Genomic DNA, 16,863 nt, shown 5'->3' with positions numbered 1-16,863 from the left:
GCACACACACACACACACATATATATATATATAGAAAGTCTTACCAAACATATCGGCTGGAGTAGCAAGGCATGATGGGATACGTAGTTCCAGCAGGAGAGACAAGAGAAGAGAATTCAGACGGAATGAGAAAGCCGAGGTCAGGGGTCAAGGGTCAGGGGTCGCAGTGCTCCAGTGGTGTGGCGTCACCATGACAACATGTTTGTACCTTTCTTGGCTTTCTTCTGCAGCCGGGCAGTGTCTGAGGACCTCTTCTTAATCTCCTGGCGGACCTTCTTATACTCTGGAGACACAGCGGCTAGTTAGCATACAGCGGTTAGTTAGCACACAGCAGCTAGTTATCACACAGCGGCTAGTTAGCACACAGCGGCTAGTTAGCACACAGCAACTAGTTAGCACACAGTGGCTAGTTAGCACACAGCATCTAGTTAGCACGCAACCAGCTAGTTAGCACACAAGCAGCTAGTTAGCACACAGCGGCTACCTGGCACACAGCAGCTAGTTAGCACACAGCAGCTAGTTAGCATACAACCAGCTACTTAGCATACAACCAGCTAGTTAGCACACAACCAGCTAGTTAGCACACATCGGCTAACTGGCACACAGCAGCTATTTAGCACACAACCAGCTAGCTAATACAACAGGTTTTTATCCAGGATGTGTGTGTGTGTGTGTGTATGTGTGTGTGTGTGTGTGTGTACCTTTAGCGTGCTCTTTATCCAGGGTGTGTGTGTTCCTCTTCCAGTCCTCCATCTGGTCCTGCAGAGGGAGGATGAGGCAGTCCAGGAACACCCTGACCCAGGGTGAGAGGGTGAGAGGGTGAGTGAGTGAGAGGGTGAGTTAGTGAGAGGGTGAGAGGGTGAGAGGGTGAGTGAGTAAGAGGGTGAGTGAGTGAGAGGGTGAGAGGGTGAGTGAGTGAGAGGGTGAGAGGGTGAGTGAGTGAGAGGGTGAGTGAGTGAGAGGGTGAGTTAGTGAGAGGGTGAGAGGGTGAGTTAGTGAGAGGGTGAGTTAGTGAGAGGGTGAGAGGGTGAGTTAGTGAGAGGGTGAGTTAGTGAGAGGGTGAGAGGGTGAGTTAGTGAGAGGGTGAGTGAGTGAGAGGGTGAGAGGGTGAGTTAGTGAGAGGGTGAGAGGGTGAGTTAGTGAGAGGGTGAGTTAGTGAGAGGGTGAGAGGGTGAGTTAGTGAGAGGGTGAGTTAGTGAGAGGGTGAGTTAGTGAGAGGGTGAGTGAGTGAGAGGGTGAGTGAGTGAGAGGGTGAGTTAGTGAGAGGGTGAGTTAGTGAGAGGGTGAGAGGGTGAGTGAGTGAGAGGGTGAGTTAGTGAGAGGGTGAGAGGGTGAGTTAGTGAGAGGGTGAGAGGGTGAGTGAGTGAGAAGGTGAGTTAGTGAGAGGGTGAGAGGGTGAGTTAGTGAATGAGTGAGTGAGTCCTCACATGGAGAAGTGTCGTAGTTTTGTCTCGATGCTGCGCTGCCTCAAACACATCCTGGTCAGAGCTCCACCGATCTCCCTGGTGCCCCCTACACACACACACACACACGCACACGCACACACACACACACACACACACGCACACACACATGATGTTCACACACAATATGTAAAATACACACATATAATGCACACATATTATATAACACACTAGAGAGAGAGAGAGAGAGAGAGAGAGAGAGGTGATGGGAGTTTGTTGCCATGGAGACAGCTGGAGGTCAGCTGTCCCCTCCCCCCCATCTGAAAGGTTAGGCTGTGTGTGTGTGTGTGTGTGTGTGTGTGTGTGTGTGTGTGTGTGTGTGTGTGTGTGTGTGTGTGTGTGTGTGTGTGTGTGTGTGTGTGTGTGTGTGTAGTGGAACCTGCTGTGCCGACCTCTGACCCCTCTGTCTCCAGCGTCCTGGTTGGCTGAAGGAGTTCATGTGTTTGAACCTCCCACCCCTCCCCCAACCAGTCTGTACTGGTTCTACTGGGAGCAGCCTGCCCCCCCCCCCCCCCCCTCCTATATTGCACCCATCTGACGTCAAAGGAGGCAGCTAGTGCTGTTGCCGGGGCACCGCCATACCATAATGAGGGCTCTCGACCACATGTTGAGATAAACACACACGTGTCATTTACAACGCTCACTAAAGAGAGGGAGAGAGAGAGAGAGAGAGAGAGAGAGAGAGAGAGAGAGAGAGAGAGAGAGAGAGAGAGGTTGTTGCCATGGTTACCCCCCCTCCTCACCCCTGCTGTTGGTTGCTAGGTCTGCTACTTTCTGGAAGGCGTCCAGGAAGGCTGCTACCGTGACAACCGTCGTCCTGGGAGACCAGACGGTCAGATCACATGACCAAACAATCACATCATTAATGAATCAAACTCACGTTAGGATTATAGTTTATGAAACGAGGAGGAGGAGGAAGAGGAGGGAGAGGAGGAGGAGGAGGAGGAGGAGGGAGAGGAGGGAGAGGAGGAGGAGGAGGGAGAGGAGGGAGAGGAGGAGGAGGAGGGAGAGGAGGAGGGAGAGGAGGGAGAGGAGGAGGGAGAGGAGGGAGAGGAGGGAGAGGGAGGAGGAGGAGGAGGGGGAGAGGAGGGAGAGGAGGAGGAGGAGGAGGGAGAGGAGGAGGAGGAGGAGGAAGGAGAGGAGGAGGAGGAGGGAGAGGAGGAGGAGGAAGAAGAGGGAGAGGAGGAGGAGGAGGAGGAGGGAGAGGAGGAGGAGGAGGGAGAGGAGGAGGAGGAAGAAGAGGAAGAGGGAGAGGAGGAGGAGGAGGAGGAGGAGGAGGAGGAGGAGGAAGAGGAGGGAGAGGAGGAGGAGGAAGAGGAGGAAGAGGAGGAGGAGGAAGAGGAGGGAAGGGGAAGGAGGAGGAGGAAGAGGAGGAAGAGGAGGAGGAAGATAATGTGTGTTTGCGTGTGCACGCGCGTGTGTTACCTGAGCTGTGACTGTAGTTTTCCTGCCTTGCTGATGAAGTCCTCCCAGACCGGAGAACTGCCCTGAAGAGAACCAGGAGAACAATCTATAGAACCACCAGGAGAACACTCTATAGAACCACCAGGAGAACACTCTATAGAACCAGGAGAATACTCTATAGAACCAGGAGAACAATCTATAGAACCACCAGGAGAACACTCTATAGAACCACCAGGAGAACACTCTATAGAACCACCAGGAGAACACTCTATAGAACCACCAGGAGAACACTCTATAGAACCAGGAGAACACACTATAGAACCACCAGGAGAACACTCTATAGAACCACCAGGAGAACACTCTATAGAACCACCAGGAGAACACTCTATAGAACCACCAGGAGAACACTCTATAGAACCACCAGGAGAACACTCTATAGAACCAGGAGAGCACTCTATAGAACCACCAGGAGAACGCTCTATAGAACCAGGAGAACACTCTATAAAACCAGGAGAACACTATAGAACCAGGAGAACACTCTATAGAACCACCAGGAGAACACTCTATAGAACCAGGAGAACACTCTATAAAACCAGGAGAACACTCTATAGAACCACCAGGAGAGGGTCTAAGTGTTTAAGGATCCTACTGTTGGTCACATGACACTGTATGTTGTGTCATGTGACCACTGTGTCATGTCATGTGTCATGTGACTACTGTGTCACCACGGTGTGTGTAATTAAACACAGAGCTAATTACCAAAACAATAACAGAGCCTCTGTTGGTCGCCATGGTAACCCTCAATGGCAGCACGTCTGCCAAATGCTGAGCGAGGTGTGACGGGAATGACACACCTCTACAGGGTTACCATGGCGATGGTCACCAGGTTATGACAAATCAATCTCCTCCGTGCATCCCTCTAGTCCCGGTCCTACCCTAGACCCAGTCCCAGGCCCGGTCTAGGGGGTACCGGATATCCGGTCATAACAATCAGCCCTCTGCAGCAGAGGACCGAGGAGAAGCCATGTGGGGAACACGAGGACGAGCATTATCATCCACACCAACCTGTGTGTGCGTGTGCGCTTGCTGGCGGGCGTGTGTATGTATGTGTATATGTAGGTGCGTGCGTGTGTGTGTGTGTGTGTGCGGGGGCGTCTTCTGCTAGAAGCCGCGCGGCCTAACGAGCGTGCAGTTGATGTAGCGGGTCGTCACTGCGCATGCGTGCGGCCGCGGTACCTTCATGTCGCCGATGAGCGCGTGGAAGAGTCCTCCCAGCGCGCTGCACTCCCGCTCCATCACCTCCGCCATCTTTACTGCACCTCCGCCTTCCCGCTCTGGGCTCCGCGTCTCGCCATCCTTACACCGGAGACTCCGTTAACCGGGGTCCGAGAAACACCGTCAGCTCGTCCGAGGCAGCGCGTGTCAGAGTCTGGATGGAGCCGAGTGGAGAAGCGTGCGCGCGCACACTGAGGACCACGGACGCGCGCGCTTGCGTAGTCCCGCACAAAGCGATAGTGATGGATATGACGTCATAGACAGACCGACGCCATATTCATTGCTAGACAGACTGACGTGACGTCGGTCTGTCCAGTGATAGATATGACGTCAGTCTGTCCAGTGATAGATATGACGTCGGTCTGACCAGTGATATTCTGACGTCAGTTTGTCTAGTGATAGTTATGACGTCGGTTGGTCAAGTGATGGACATGACGTCGGTCTGTCCAGTGATGTCGTTGGTCTGTCCAGTAATGACGTCGGTCTGTCCTGTGATGACGTCGGTCCGTCCAGTGACAAAGAGACAGACCGAGGTAGTTTCGCCATGACACATCCATCCATACTGAACGTCGCCCTGTCTGCAGGCCTGCTGCGGTTCCTGGAGGCAGACCGTCTCCAGGTGCTCTCCGGCATGAAGCCCCAAAGCACCGGGCGCTGCTCCTCTGGCGCCCCTCTGTGGTGCAGTGGGGGAACTGCTCAGCAGTGTCGTGGTTGCTTCTTCACAACTTCAGGGTTCAGTTTACTCAGCTGAGTAAACCTGTGACCTCTCATTCAGATACATGTGATAAAGATGGAGGGTTGTTGTAACAGTTCAGGAAGAGAGGGAGATATAGAGGGATAGTGCGAGAGAGCGGGAGAGATAATCTGTCTTTTTTGGGACAGATCTGGAGCTTATATATATAAAGAAATAAACAACTCCGTTCTTTGCTCCTCTGTACTGATATTAAAGGAAATATTTAATAACATACTAATACTAATAAAACAACTGAACATACGACAGGATTAAGTCTTAGGGCGGGTGGGAGGGGTTTAGTGTGAGTGGGAGGGGTTTAGTGTGAGTGGGAGGGGTTTAGGGTGAGTGGGAGGACACGGTAGTACAATTCTTTTAAACAAAGAGAGTTACGGTCTGACATCATCTTTTATTTGTAGAATATTTCAGCAATAGGATGCGGCTTTATTGATAACGTTATTGAAATCGGAGTAGATTAGCATTGACTAGAGATTATCTTTGAGTGGAGAGTTATCTTAAACTCGAGCTAGTTGAAATGTTAAACTTTGCAACTTTAACGTTTAGGTTTTGACACAAAGACAAGCTTAGTAACAACCTGACATCACCTTCTACAACAGGCTAATACTGTTAGCATAATACTGCTAGCATCACATCGTCGGCTGGGAGAACGAAGGATAGAACAGGAGGAAGGAGAGAGGGAGGAGGTTCTAGCAGTGGAGGTGTTAATGGAGTTTGAGTCCCAGGCAGAGAGAGGAGGAGGAGGAGGAGTTAACCCAGTTTGAGTCCCAGGCAGAGAGAGGAGGAGCAGGAGGAGGAGGAGGTGGAGGAGGAGGAGTTAACCCAGTTTGAGTCCCAGGCAGAGAGAGGAGGAGCAGGAGGAGGAGGAGGTGGAGGAGGAGGAGTTAACCCAGTTTGAGTCCCAGGCAGAGGGCCAGTTCGTTCTTCTGGATCTTCCCGTCCTGGTTGAGGTCGCAGTGGCCCAGCAGAGCCGTGCGGAAGTGGTCTAGGTCCGCCCCCCTGAGGCCGGGCTGGGGTCAGAGGTCAGAGGTCACAGGTCACAGGTCAGAGGTCACATATCACAGGTCACAGGTCACACAACATTATGATCTGTGTTCAGAGTCTTCTGGCACTATTATGAATTTATCTCAAAACTTCTATTTCGTGCTACGATGCGACTTTATGATAACTCAGATACGTTAGCATTGATAGCCCATTGATAGCATTGATAAGCTAGCATTGATAGCCCATTGTTTCAGATCTACTTCTGCTATAAAGTCTGACCAGACTGGTGACCAACCGTCTCTTGATTCATATTCAGAGCGAGAACCTTTTCAAACTCTATTCAAACATTATAAGAATCCAATATTTAAAAACAGGGACATTTCACGTTAAAGTAAGCTAAGCTAACATGCTAATGTCAACTCATACCTTAACCAGCTCCATCATGTCTCTGACGAACCCGTCAACCTCCGGGCCCTCCAGAGCCCCCGTCCCACTCTACAAACACACACACACACACACACACACACACACACACACACACACACACACACACACACACACACACACACACACACACACACACACACAAACACAAACACACACACACACACACACAGACACGCAAACAAACACACACACACACACACACACAAACACACAAAGAGCATGTTGTGAAGTGTTTTAAGATGAATTAAATAATTCCAACGGATTGAATCTGAACTCACAACGTCATAGTGAGCAAAGATCTTCTCAAAGTCTCTCATCCGGTCGTCCAATGAACAAGCCTGAAACACAAAGACACCACGGCTCATTTCATTGGCTCATATGTCCAGAGGTACTCTACTGTGATTGGATTATATGACGGGAGGTACTCTACTGTGATTGGCTCAGAGGTCTGATGACTCACATCCATTTTAAACTTGAGCAGGAAGTTCTCCTTCAGCGACAGGATTCTAAGAATAACAGACAAGGTGAGGACCAGACGAGGACCAGGTGTAGACTAGGTATACACCAGGTGTAGACCAGGTATACACCAGGTTTAGACCAGGTGAGGACCAGGTGTACACCATGTATACACCAGGTGTAGACCAGGTATACACCAGGTGTAGACCAGGTGTAGACCAGGTGAGGACCAGGTATACACCAGGTGTAGACCAGGTGAGGACCAGGTGTAGACCAGGTGAGGACCAGGTATACACCAGGTGTAGACCAGGTGAGGACCAGGTGTAGACCAGGTGAGGACCAGGTGTAGACCAGGTGACAGGGCTTGAGTCTCAGGCAGCAGGGGGGAGGAGCTTTGAGGAGGTGTCTGTATACCTGGCCATGTCGTTAAGATCCAGTCGTCCGTCTCCGTTTGGGTCAAAGATCTTTACCTACAAGAGAGAGGACCCATTTAGAACAACACTGATGGACGGGTACCACGCACCAGCCTGTTACCATGCTGATGACAGTGAGTCCAGCCTGTTACCATGGTGATGGCAGTGACTACATTGTGTAACCATGGTGATTGCAGTGAGTACAGCCTGCTACCATGGTGATGGAGTTGAGTGCAGCCTGTTACCATGGTGATGCCAGTGACTACAGCCTGTTACCATGGTGATGATGGTGTACTGCCGGTTACCATGGTGATGCAGTGTATCACCAGCGTGCCACCATGGTGATACATGTGTACTGCCTGTTACCATACTGTCGAAGGTGTTTACAGCCAGTAGCCAGGGTAAGGGTTTGTTACCATGGTGCCGGTGTACTCCTCCAGTTGTCCGGTTGTGACGGAGTGTCTGTGGTGGAGGAGCAGATCTTGAAGGAAGCCCTGAGGGGTCAAACCAAACGTTAGGATAACACGAGTACTGGTGGACACGCAGTTAACAGAGAACAGAGCCAACATACTGACGGTTAAAAACCTCTTAGTAGAATAACATGTTGAGCGTTGTGATGTTAGGGGATAGATGTCGGAGTGAGGAGGAGGGTTACGCGATAGATGTCACCTTGAGTTGAGCAACTGATATGAAGCCACTGCTGTCTGTGTCGTAGTTTCTCCAGATCTACACCAACACAATAAATACATCTTCAAATAAAAATCTGATTTATATTGTGTTGTTGTTCATTTGCAGCTATATGATGATATGTTTATTAAATGGCTCCTACTCTCATGAACTTAACGCTGTCGTCTAGAGGGGTCTCACGACGAAACCCAAACAGGAAACTCTCCTCTGCAGGAAGCAAAATGGCTGCCAGCTAGAGAGAGAGAGAGAGAGAGAGAGAGAGAGAGAGAGAGAGAGAGAGAGAGAGAGATTAATTGTAGTAATTGTAAATAAAGAGAATCTTTATTTAAACCAACCCTTAGTGAGGGTTTGTTTTCCTGTGTCTCAGCAGCCCCAGACCGGCCTCACCTGGTCCCTCTGGAGGCGGCCCTGCAGGCTCCTCACCCGTCTCTCCTCCTCTCCGGGCTCCTCTCCTCTCTGAAGGGAAATACAGACAGACCATCAGACAGACAGCCTCTATACTCAGCCTCTATACTCATCACCCCTCAGCCTCTATACTCAGCCTCTATACTCATCACCCTCAGCCTCTATACTCATCACCCTCAGCCTCTATACTCATCACCCTCAGCCTCTATACTCATCACCCTCAGCCTCTATACTCAGCCTCTATACTCATCACCCCTCAGCCTCTATACTCAGCCTCTATACTCATCACCCCTCAGCCTCTATACTCAGCCTCTATACTCATCACCCTCAGCCTCTATACTCAGCCTCTATACTCATCACCCTCAGCCTCAATACTCATCACCCTCAGCCTCTATACTCATCACCCTCAGCCTCTATAGTCAGACTCTATACTCATCACCCTCAGCCTCTATACTCAGCCTCTATACTCATCACCCTCAGCCTCTATACTCATCACCCCTCAGCCTCTATACTCAGCCTCTATACTCATCACCCTCAGCCTCTATACTCATCACCCTCAGCCTCTATACTCATCACCCCTCAGCCTCTATACTCATCACCCTCAGCCTCTATACTCATCACCCCTCAGCCTCTATACTCATCACCCTCAGCCTCTATACTCATCACCCTCAGCCTCTATACTCAGCCTCTATACTCATCACCCCTCAGCCTCTATACTCAGCCTCTATACTCATCACCCTCAGCCTCTATACTCAGCCTCTATACTCATCACCCTCAGCCTCAATACTCATCACCCTCAGCCTCTATACTCATCACCCTCAGCCTCTATAGTCAGACTCTATACTCATCACCCTCAGCCTCTATACTCAGCCTCTATACTCATCACCCTCAGCCTCTATACTCATCACCCTCAGCCTCTATACTCATCACCCCTCAGCCTCTATACTCAGCCTCTATACTCATCACCCTCAGCCTCTATACTCATCACCCTCAGCCTCTATACTCATCACCCCTCAGCCTCTATACTCATCACCCTCAGCCTCTATACTCATCACCCCTCAGCCTCTATACTCAGCCTCTATACTCATCACCCTCAGCCTCTATACTCATCACCCTCAGCCTCTATAGTCAGACTCTATACTCATCACCCTCAGCCTCTATACTCATCACCCTCAGCCTCTATACTCAGCCTCTTAAACTCATAACCCCTCAGCCTCTATACTCATCACCCCTCAGCCTCTATACTCATCACCCCTCAGCCTCTATACTCATCACCCCTCAGCCTCTATACTCATCCCCCCTCAGCCTCTTTACTCATCACCCCTCAGCCTCTATACTCAGCCTCTTTACTCATCACCCCTCAGCCTCTATACTCAGCGTCTTTACGCATCACCCCTCAGCCTCTATACTCATCAGCCTCTATACTCATCACCCTCAGCCTCTATACTGGTCTCCAGCTGAGTGTGTTGGGGTGGACCTGGACTCTACCTGCTTCCCAGTCGTCTTCCAGGCGTGCTGCAGAAAGCCGTCCAGCTCCGTGTCTTCAATGAAACCTTTATCTAGAGAACAGCGTGAGGTCAAAGACACCTGGCCCATCTGCATTCAGGACACACACCTCACATCTAGACACTGGCCTGTTGGTGTGTGACCCCCCAACTCCTTGACATGTATATTATCATGTGTATTTATTACAATGTATATGTATTAATTATATATCATACTAACTTATATTTATAATAATATATATGGTACATAAACAGGGCGTGCTCAGGCAAGGGTGACTGAGGAGAAAGCCCAAACTTGTTAAAATCCTTTTCTTTTCTTTTGATTTTATTTGGATGGTATAAAATCGGCATCTAGCCCTTAAAAATAAACTGATGACGATGATGCGAGGTTCGGGTCCTCTGCTCCTCCAGCAGAAGATCTACCTCATAATACTAGAGACGGAGAGATGGAGAGCTTCAATGATTAAAGTTAAACCGTTTTTAAGTATTCTACTCAGTACTAACAGCTAACTACTAAGTTACCAATGTTTTTTTGGTTTGTGAGGTACACTTTAAAACATTTTCAATGATCAGAATCTGTACTTTGAATGATATGTTGCCAGAGTTTATAATAAAGGCTCCGCAGCGTAAGGTAGTAAACGTAGTGAACAGTGAACTTAGTGAATAGTGAACATGCTGAATAGCGAATAGAGAAGGTGGTGAACTAGTGAATAGTGAATATAGTGAAAAGTGAAGGTAGAGAATAGTGAAGCTAGTGAATAGTGAAGGTGGAGAACTAGTGAATAGTGCAAGTAGTGAAATAGTGAAGGTAGTGAATAGTGAACTAGTAAAGGTAGTGAACTAGTGAGGTAGTGAATAGTGAAGGTAATGAACTAGTGAAGGTAGCGAATAGTGAAGGTAGTGAATAGTAAAGGTAATGAATAGTGAAGGTAGTGAACTAGTGAAGGTATAAAACAAGTGAGGTAGTGAATAGTGAAGGTAGTGAACGTAATGAACTAGTGAATAGTGAAGGTAGTGAACGTACCTTCAGGGTCAAAGTGCTGCCAGGTTTGTAGAAACACGGCAGCGTCCAAACCGTCCATGGAACCAGCTGATCACAACCCTTAAACTACTAACTAAACTACTAACTAATGGAACAGGTAATAGAATAGCTCTAAAACTACCAACTAAACTACTAACCAACAGTAATGCTAACAGTAGAACCCTTTAACTACTAACTAAACTACTAACCAATGGAACAGCTGAGAGTAGAACCCTTAAACTACTAACTAATTGAACAGGTAATAGAATAGCTCTAAAACTACCAACTAAACTACTAACAAACAGTAATGCTAACAGTAGAACCCTTAAAACTACTAACCAATGGAACAGCTGAGAGTAGAACCCTAAAACTTCTAACTAATAGAACAGCTTATAGTAGAACCCTTTAACTACTAACTAAACTACTAACCAATGGAACAGCTGAGAGTAGAACCCTTTAATTACTAACTGACAGTACATTTAACAGAAGAACCCTTAAACTACTAACTAATGGAACAGCTGAGAGTAGAACCCTTAAACTACTAACTTATATTATAGCCAATAGAATAGCTCTAAAACTAATAATAGTACAGCCAATAGTAGCGCTCTACAGCTACTATCACTTCTCAAACCACCACTGATGCAACGGCTTCTAAATTAAATCTAAAAACGGCTAGACTACGACCGACTAAAACCAAGCACTACAGTCCACACTCAAGGACTCAGAAGAAGAGCTTCACCAGACGGGTCGGAAAACACCTCAAGGGAATATATAGGGGATAGGGGAGGGAGGGAGAGAGGGAGGAGAGTGGGGAGGGAGAGGGAGAAGGGAGGGAGGAAGGAGAGAGGGAGAGGAGATAGGGAGCAGGGAGAGGGAGAGGAGACAGGGAGAGAGAGGAATGAAAATGAAATGAGAGTCAATCAATCAAGACTTTAATATCCAGAAATATATCACAACTTTAGATTTGACGTACATCTTCGTATATATAGTTAGGAAGGGTTTCCCACAATAAAACAGGATTTATTTTAACAAATAAAAAATAAAACACATATATATTTTCCAAGTAAAATGAAAACCATCACCATTATATTCATATATAAAAAGGACAGTAAAGATTGAACTGATCTTTTCTGATTCATAAATCTGTAATGAAGTCACAAGGCATTATTATTATTATGATCCTATATAGGGTCTGGACCGGTCTGGACCGGTCTGGTCTGGTCTAGACTGGTCCAGGGTGGACTGATGGAGGGCCGGGGAGACTGGACCCCTCCGAGATGGAGGATGGTCTCAGGCCGAGGGTTCTTCATCATCAGGGGAGTCTTCCTCACTCTCCTCTACTCTCTGATCCTCTCCTGGTTCTGACCCAGAAGAACCCCTCCCTAAGGGGGAGGGGGGGAGGGGGAGAGAGAGAGAGAGAGAGAGAGGGCGAGAGAGAAAGAGAGAGAGAGGGCGAGAGAGAAAGAGGGGGAGAGAGAGAGAGATAGGGGGTGAGAGAGAGAGAGAGGGGGAGAGAGAGAGAGAGAGCGAGGGGGAGAGAGAGAGAGAGAGGGGGCGAGAGAGAGAGAGAGAGGGGGGGCGAGAGAGAGAGAGAGAGAGAGAGGGGGAGAGAGAGAGAGAGAGGGGGCGAGAGAGAGAGGGAGAGAGGGAGAGGGAGAGAGGGAGAGAGAGAGAGATAAAAGTGAGGGAATGTTTTGTTCTTTCATTCATTTAAAACCTCTGCTGTAAACTCATGTGATTGGTCAGACCCCGTCGCCTAGCAACCCCCCTGGAGAGACACGCCTCTGAACCCTGTATCTCTATGCCTCACCCATCACGGACCAGAGGAGAGGAGGAGAGGAGGAGAGGAGAGGAGGAGAGGAGGAGAGGAGAGGAGGAGAGGAGGAGAGGAGGAGAGGAGGAGGAGGAGAGGAGGAGAGGAGGAGGAGAGGAGAGGAGGAGGAGGAGAGGAGAGGAGGAGAGGAGGAGGAGAGGAGAGGAGGAGAGGAGAGGAGAGGAGAGGAGAGGAGGAGGAGTCCTGCCCTCGGACAGGACAGCACCAATTAGCTCCTGACGCCGCGCCGCACGCTAATTGCTAGGCAGCGACGGCTGCACGACTCGCAGGGACACTTTGAGCGTTGTTGCCGTGGCGATGGCGGAGGCGAATGACGTGTGGTTATTATCCCCCGCGTCAGCTGCCTGATTATGGGATGGATCTCTGAGGGCCTTCAGAACATCAGGGGCTCCGCCTCCCAGAGGCTGCTCCGCTAGCCTAGCGCCGTGTTAGCCTAGCGCCGGGTTAGCCTAGGGCGGAGTTAGCCTGGTGCGTGGTTAGCCTAGCGCTGTGTTAGCCTAGCGCTGGGTTAGCCTAGCCCGGGGTTAGCCTGGTGCGGGGTTAGCCTGGTGCGGGGTTAGCCTAGCGCTGGGTTAGCCTATTCCTGGATTAGCCTAGAGCTGGGTTAGACTGGTACTGGGTTAGCCTACTGCTGTGTTAGCCTAGCTCTGAGTTAGCCGAGTCCTGGGTTAGCTTAGCACTAAGTTAGCCTAGTGCTGAGTTAGCCCACAGTTAGCCCTAGATTCATTCAAGCTAGTGCTAAGCAGTGTACTTACGGTCAGAAGGAGACTCCGCCCCCTTGAGGTTACTGGCCTCCTCCGTCTCCGGCTCGGAGGGCGCCCTCCTCAGGCGGGGGGCAGGAAGTGGGGCAGGAAGTGGGGCAGGAAGGGGAGAAGGAAGTGGAGCAGGAAGTGGGGCAGGAAGGGGAGAAGGAAGTGGAGCAGTCTCTTCTGAGAGAGGACACAACACAGAGGTAATTTTGTTGACCATTAGAGTCATCGTACCATATTACGGTCATCTTATCAGTATCATATTATGGTCATTTCCAATGCCTTACTTATCATTTCTGATTATTAGTTTACTGGTGTGGAGGGGGAGGGGCTGCCTCCTACTGGTTCTACTGGTCCTAATGGTTCTACTGGTCCTAATGGTTCTACTGGTCCTACTGGTTCTACCGGTTCTACTGGTTCTACTGGTCCTACTGGTTCTACTGTTCATACTGTTGCTACTGTTCCTACTGGTCCTACTGGTTCTACTGGTCCTACCAGTACTACGGGTTCTACTGGTCCTACCTGGTCCGGTGGTGCTGCTGGGTCGGGAGGCGGGGCCTGATCGGGAGGCGGGGCCTGGTTGGGAGGCGGGGCCTGGTTGGGAGGCGGGGCTGGACCCGGAGGTCCGGGGACCCAGGGGCTGTTTGGGGGGTCTGGGTTTACAGCGGGGGGGCGGGTCTGGAGGCGGACCGCCGGATGGGTCCAGGAGAGGAGGATCTGCTGGAGAGAGAGACCCTCAGACCCTCAGTGACCCTCAGACCCTCAGAGACCCTCAGACCCTCAGAGACCCTCAGAGACCCCCAGTCCCTCAGAGACCATCAGACCCTCAGCGGGACAGAACAAATGAAGAGACTATGAGAAAGGAATGGAAGACAACTCACCTGCAGGAGCATCCAGAGAGGAGGGAGGAGCTGACTGGAGAGAGAGAGAGAGAGAGGGAGAGAGAGAGGGAGAGGGAGAGAGAGAGAGAGAGAGGGAGAGGGAGAGGGAGAGGGAGAGGGAGAGGGAGAGAGAGAGGGAGAGAGAGAGAGAGAGAGGGAGAGAGAGACAGTGTTAGATTCAATTAACAATGATTTTTGATAGTAGGCCCCTCTTGGTTCTAGTCCCTCTTGGTTCTAGTCCCTCTTGGTTCTAGTCCCTCTGGGGTCTAGTCCCTCTGGGGTCTAGTCCCTCTTGGTTCTAGTCCCTCTTGGTTCTAGCCTCTGGGTTCTAGCCTCTTGGTTCTAGTCCCTGTTGGTTCTAGTCCCTGTTGGTTCTAGTCCCTCTTGGTTCTAGTCTCTAATGGTTCTAGCTCCCCTTGGTTCTAGCCCCTCTTGGTTCTAGCCCCTCTGGGTTCTAGCCTCTGGGTTCTAGCCCCTCTTGGTTCTAGCCTCTTGGTTCTAGCCCCTCTTGGTTCTAGCCCCTCTGGGTTCTGACCCCTCTTGGTTCTAGCCCCTCTTGGTTCTAGCCCCTCTTGGTTCTAGCCTCTTGGTTCTAGCCCCTCTTGGTTCTAGCCCCTCTGGGTTCTGACCCCTCTTGGTTCTAGCCCCTCTTGGTTCTAGTCTCTAATGGTTCTAGCCTCTTGGTTCTAGCCCCTCTTGGTTCTAGCCCCTCTGGGTTCTAGCCTCTGGGTTCTAGCCTCTTGGTTCTAGCCCCTCTTGGTTCTAGCCCGTCTGGGTTCTAGCCCGTCTGGGTTCTAGCCTCTTGGTTCTAGCCTCTTGGTTCTAGCCCCTCTTGGTTCTAGCCCCTCTGGGTTCTGACCCCTCTTGGTTCTAGCCCCTCTTGGTTCTAGCCCCTCTTGGTTCTAGCCTCTTGGTTCTAGCCCCTCTTGGTTCTAGCCCCTCTGGGTTCTGACCCCTCTTGGTTCTAGCCCCTCTTGGTTCTAGCCCCTCTTGGTTCTAGCCTCTTGGTTCTAGCCCCTCTGGGTTCTGACCCCTCTTGGTTCTAGCCCCTCTTGGTTCTAGCCCCTCTTGGTTCTAGCCCCTCTTGGTTCTAGCCCTTCTTGGTTCTAGCCTCTTGGTTCTAGCCCCTCTTGGTTCTAGCCCCTCTTGGTTCTAGCCCCTCTTGGTTCTAGCCCCTCTTGGTTCTAGCCTCTTGGTTCTAGCCCCTCTTGGTTCTAGCCCCTCTTGGTTCTAGCCCCTCTTGGTTCTAGCCCCTCTTGGTTCTAGCCCCTCTGGGTTCTAGCCCCTCTGGGTTCTGACCCCTCTTGGTTCTAGCCCCTCTTGGTTCTAGCCCCTCTTGGTTCTAGCCCCTCTTGGTTCTAGCCCCTCTGGGTTCTAGCCCCTCTGGGTTCTAGCCCCTCTTGGTTCTAGCCTCTTGGTTCTAGCCCCTCTTGGTTCTAGCCTCTTGGTTCTAGCCTCTTGGTTCTAGCCTCTTGGTTCTAGCCCCTCTTGGTTCTAGCCCCTCTTGGTTCTAGCCCCTCTTGGTTCTAGCCTCTTGGTTCTAGCCTCTTGGTTCTAGCCCCTCTGGGTTCTAGCCCCTCTTGGTTCTAGCCTCTTGGTTCTAGCCCCTCTTGGTTCTAGCCCCTCTGGGTTCTAGCCCGTCTGGGTTCTGACCTTACGTGCCGCAGCCTTCCTCTCCTGGACCGCCTTCATCTCAGCCAGCAGGTCTCCACCCAGAACCGGGACCCCGAAGGGGTGCAGGGCAGGAGGGGGGCCCTGCTCCTCCTGCTCCTCCTGCTGCTCCTCCTCCTGCTCCTCCTCCTGCTCCTCCTGCTCCTCCGGGGGGGGCCCAGAGGGGGGGCTCTTGGGGGAGGGGGGTTCGGACTCAGCAGGAGGGTCGTTCTCCTCCTCTGTTACCATGACGACAGCGGTGGGGGAAGGAGGGGCGACGGAGGGGGTGGAGGAGGAGGTGGAGGAGGAGGTGGAGGAGGAGGTGGAGGAGCGGGAGCCACCAGGCCTGAGGAGCTGCCTCAGGCCGCCCCTCCCTGACCCTCCCCGCTTCCTGTCCGCCACTTCCTGTGCGGGGCCGGAGGAGCCAGGAGAGCTCCGCCTACAATGACATCATCATGTGATGTGTGCGTGTGCGTGCACACGTTTGTGTGTGCGTGTGTGGGCGTGTGTCTGTGCATGTGTGTGTACATGTTTGTGTGTGCGTGTGCGTACGTATGGCGTGCGTACCTGCAGGCGTGTGTGTGCTTGCTTGCAGGCGTATGTGTGTGTGGTGTGTGTGTGTGTGTGCATGCATGTGCGTGTGTGTGCGTGCATGTGCGCGTGTGTATGTGTGTGTGTGTGCGTGTGCGTTTGTGCGTGCGTTCTACCTGAGGCTGAGTGTGTTGACAGTCCGCCGGTAGAAGGCGTCAAGGCCGTGGTCCAGTTTACCAGGAAGCTCGGCCCCCTCGGGGCCCGGGGAGCTGGGTGGGGGCCGCTGGAGGGCCCCCCCACACACACACACACACACACACACACGCACACACACACACACACGCACACACACACACACACACACACACACACACACACAGACAGGATTAGATAAACATCCTGTTAATGTG

At 51.1% G+C, this 16,863-nt stretch overlaps 3 protein-coding genes across 3 annotated transcripts in view; all 3 read right to left on the bottom strand.

The window, feature by feature from the left end:
* LOC307084811 (protein MTSS 1-like) overlaps positions 1 to 4,175 on the bottom strand; it is a gene marked incomplete at both ends in the record, with an annotated part of 18,386 nt that extends 14,211 nt beyond the window's left edge. The window contains 6 exons of the mRNA XM_079749313.1: positions 209 to 283; positions 702 to 793; positions 1,428 to 1,512; positions 2,207 to 2,280; positions 2,889 to 2,950; positions 4,104 to 4,175. Coding sequence (XP_079605439.1) covers positions 209 to 283; positions 702 to 793; positions 1,428 to 1,512; positions 2,207 to 2,280; positions 2,889 to 2,950; positions 4,104 to 4,175 — 460 coding nt within the window. The remainder of the gene's footprint in view (positions 1 to 208; positions 284 to 701; positions 794 to 1,427; positions 1,513 to 2,206; positions 2,281 to 2,888; positions 2,951 to 4,103) is intronic.
* Positions 4,176 to 5,774: 1,599 nt separating this feature from the next.
* Positions 5,775 to 10,896, bottom strand: LOC307084810 (secretagogin-like; the record flags this gene model as incomplete). The annotated part of the gene is made up of 11 exons (XM_079749312.1): positions 10,812 to 10,896; positions 9,771 to 9,841; positions 8,265 to 8,321; positions 8,020 to 8,109; positions 7,860 to 7,916; positions 7,607 to 7,684; positions 7,192 to 7,247; positions 6,782 to 6,827; positions 6,600 to 6,659; positions 6,301 to 6,369; positions 5,775 to 5,900 (listed from the first exon to the last, which is right to left on the bottom strand). Exons 1-11 carry the CDS (start codon positions 10,867 to 10,869, stop codon positions 5,775 to 5,777), a joined length of 768 nt encoding a protein of 255 aa, XP_079605438.1. The 5' UTR covers positions 10,870 to 10,896.
* An 828-nt stretch (positions 10,897 to 11,724) lies between these two features.
* carmil1 (capping protein regulator and myosin 1 linker 1) overlaps positions 11,725 to 16,863 on the bottom strand; it is a 30,932-nt gene continuing 25,793 nt past the window's right edge. The window contains exons 32-37 of the mRNA XM_079749829.1: positions 16,630 to 16,736; positions 15,926 to 16,361; positions 14,273 to 14,306; positions 13,914 to 14,111; positions 13,398 to 13,571; positions 11,725 to 12,190 (exon numbers count right to left, since the gene is read on the bottom strand). Coding sequence (XP_079605955.1) covers positions 12,099 to 12,190; positions 13,398 to 13,571; positions 13,914 to 14,111; positions 14,273 to 14,306; positions 15,926 to 16,361; positions 16,630 to 16,736 — 1,041 coding nt within the window. The 3' untranslated portion in view covers positions 11,725 to 12,098. The remainder of the gene's footprint in view (positions 12,191 to 13,397; positions 13,572 to 13,913; positions 14,112 to 14,272; positions 14,307 to 15,925; positions 16,362 to 16,629; positions 16,737 to 16,863) is intronic.

The sequence above is a fragment of the Pollachius pollachius genome (assembly GCF_949987615.1).
Source record: "Pollachius pollachius genome assembly, chromosome: 13".
In the NCBI taxonomy this organism is placed as follows: Eukaryota; Metazoa; Chordata; class Actinopteri; order Gadiformes; family Gadidae; genus Pollachius; species Pollachius pollachius.
Note: the sequence above shows the minus strand (reverse complement) of the source record. Positions and strands in the feature narration are given on the sequence as shown.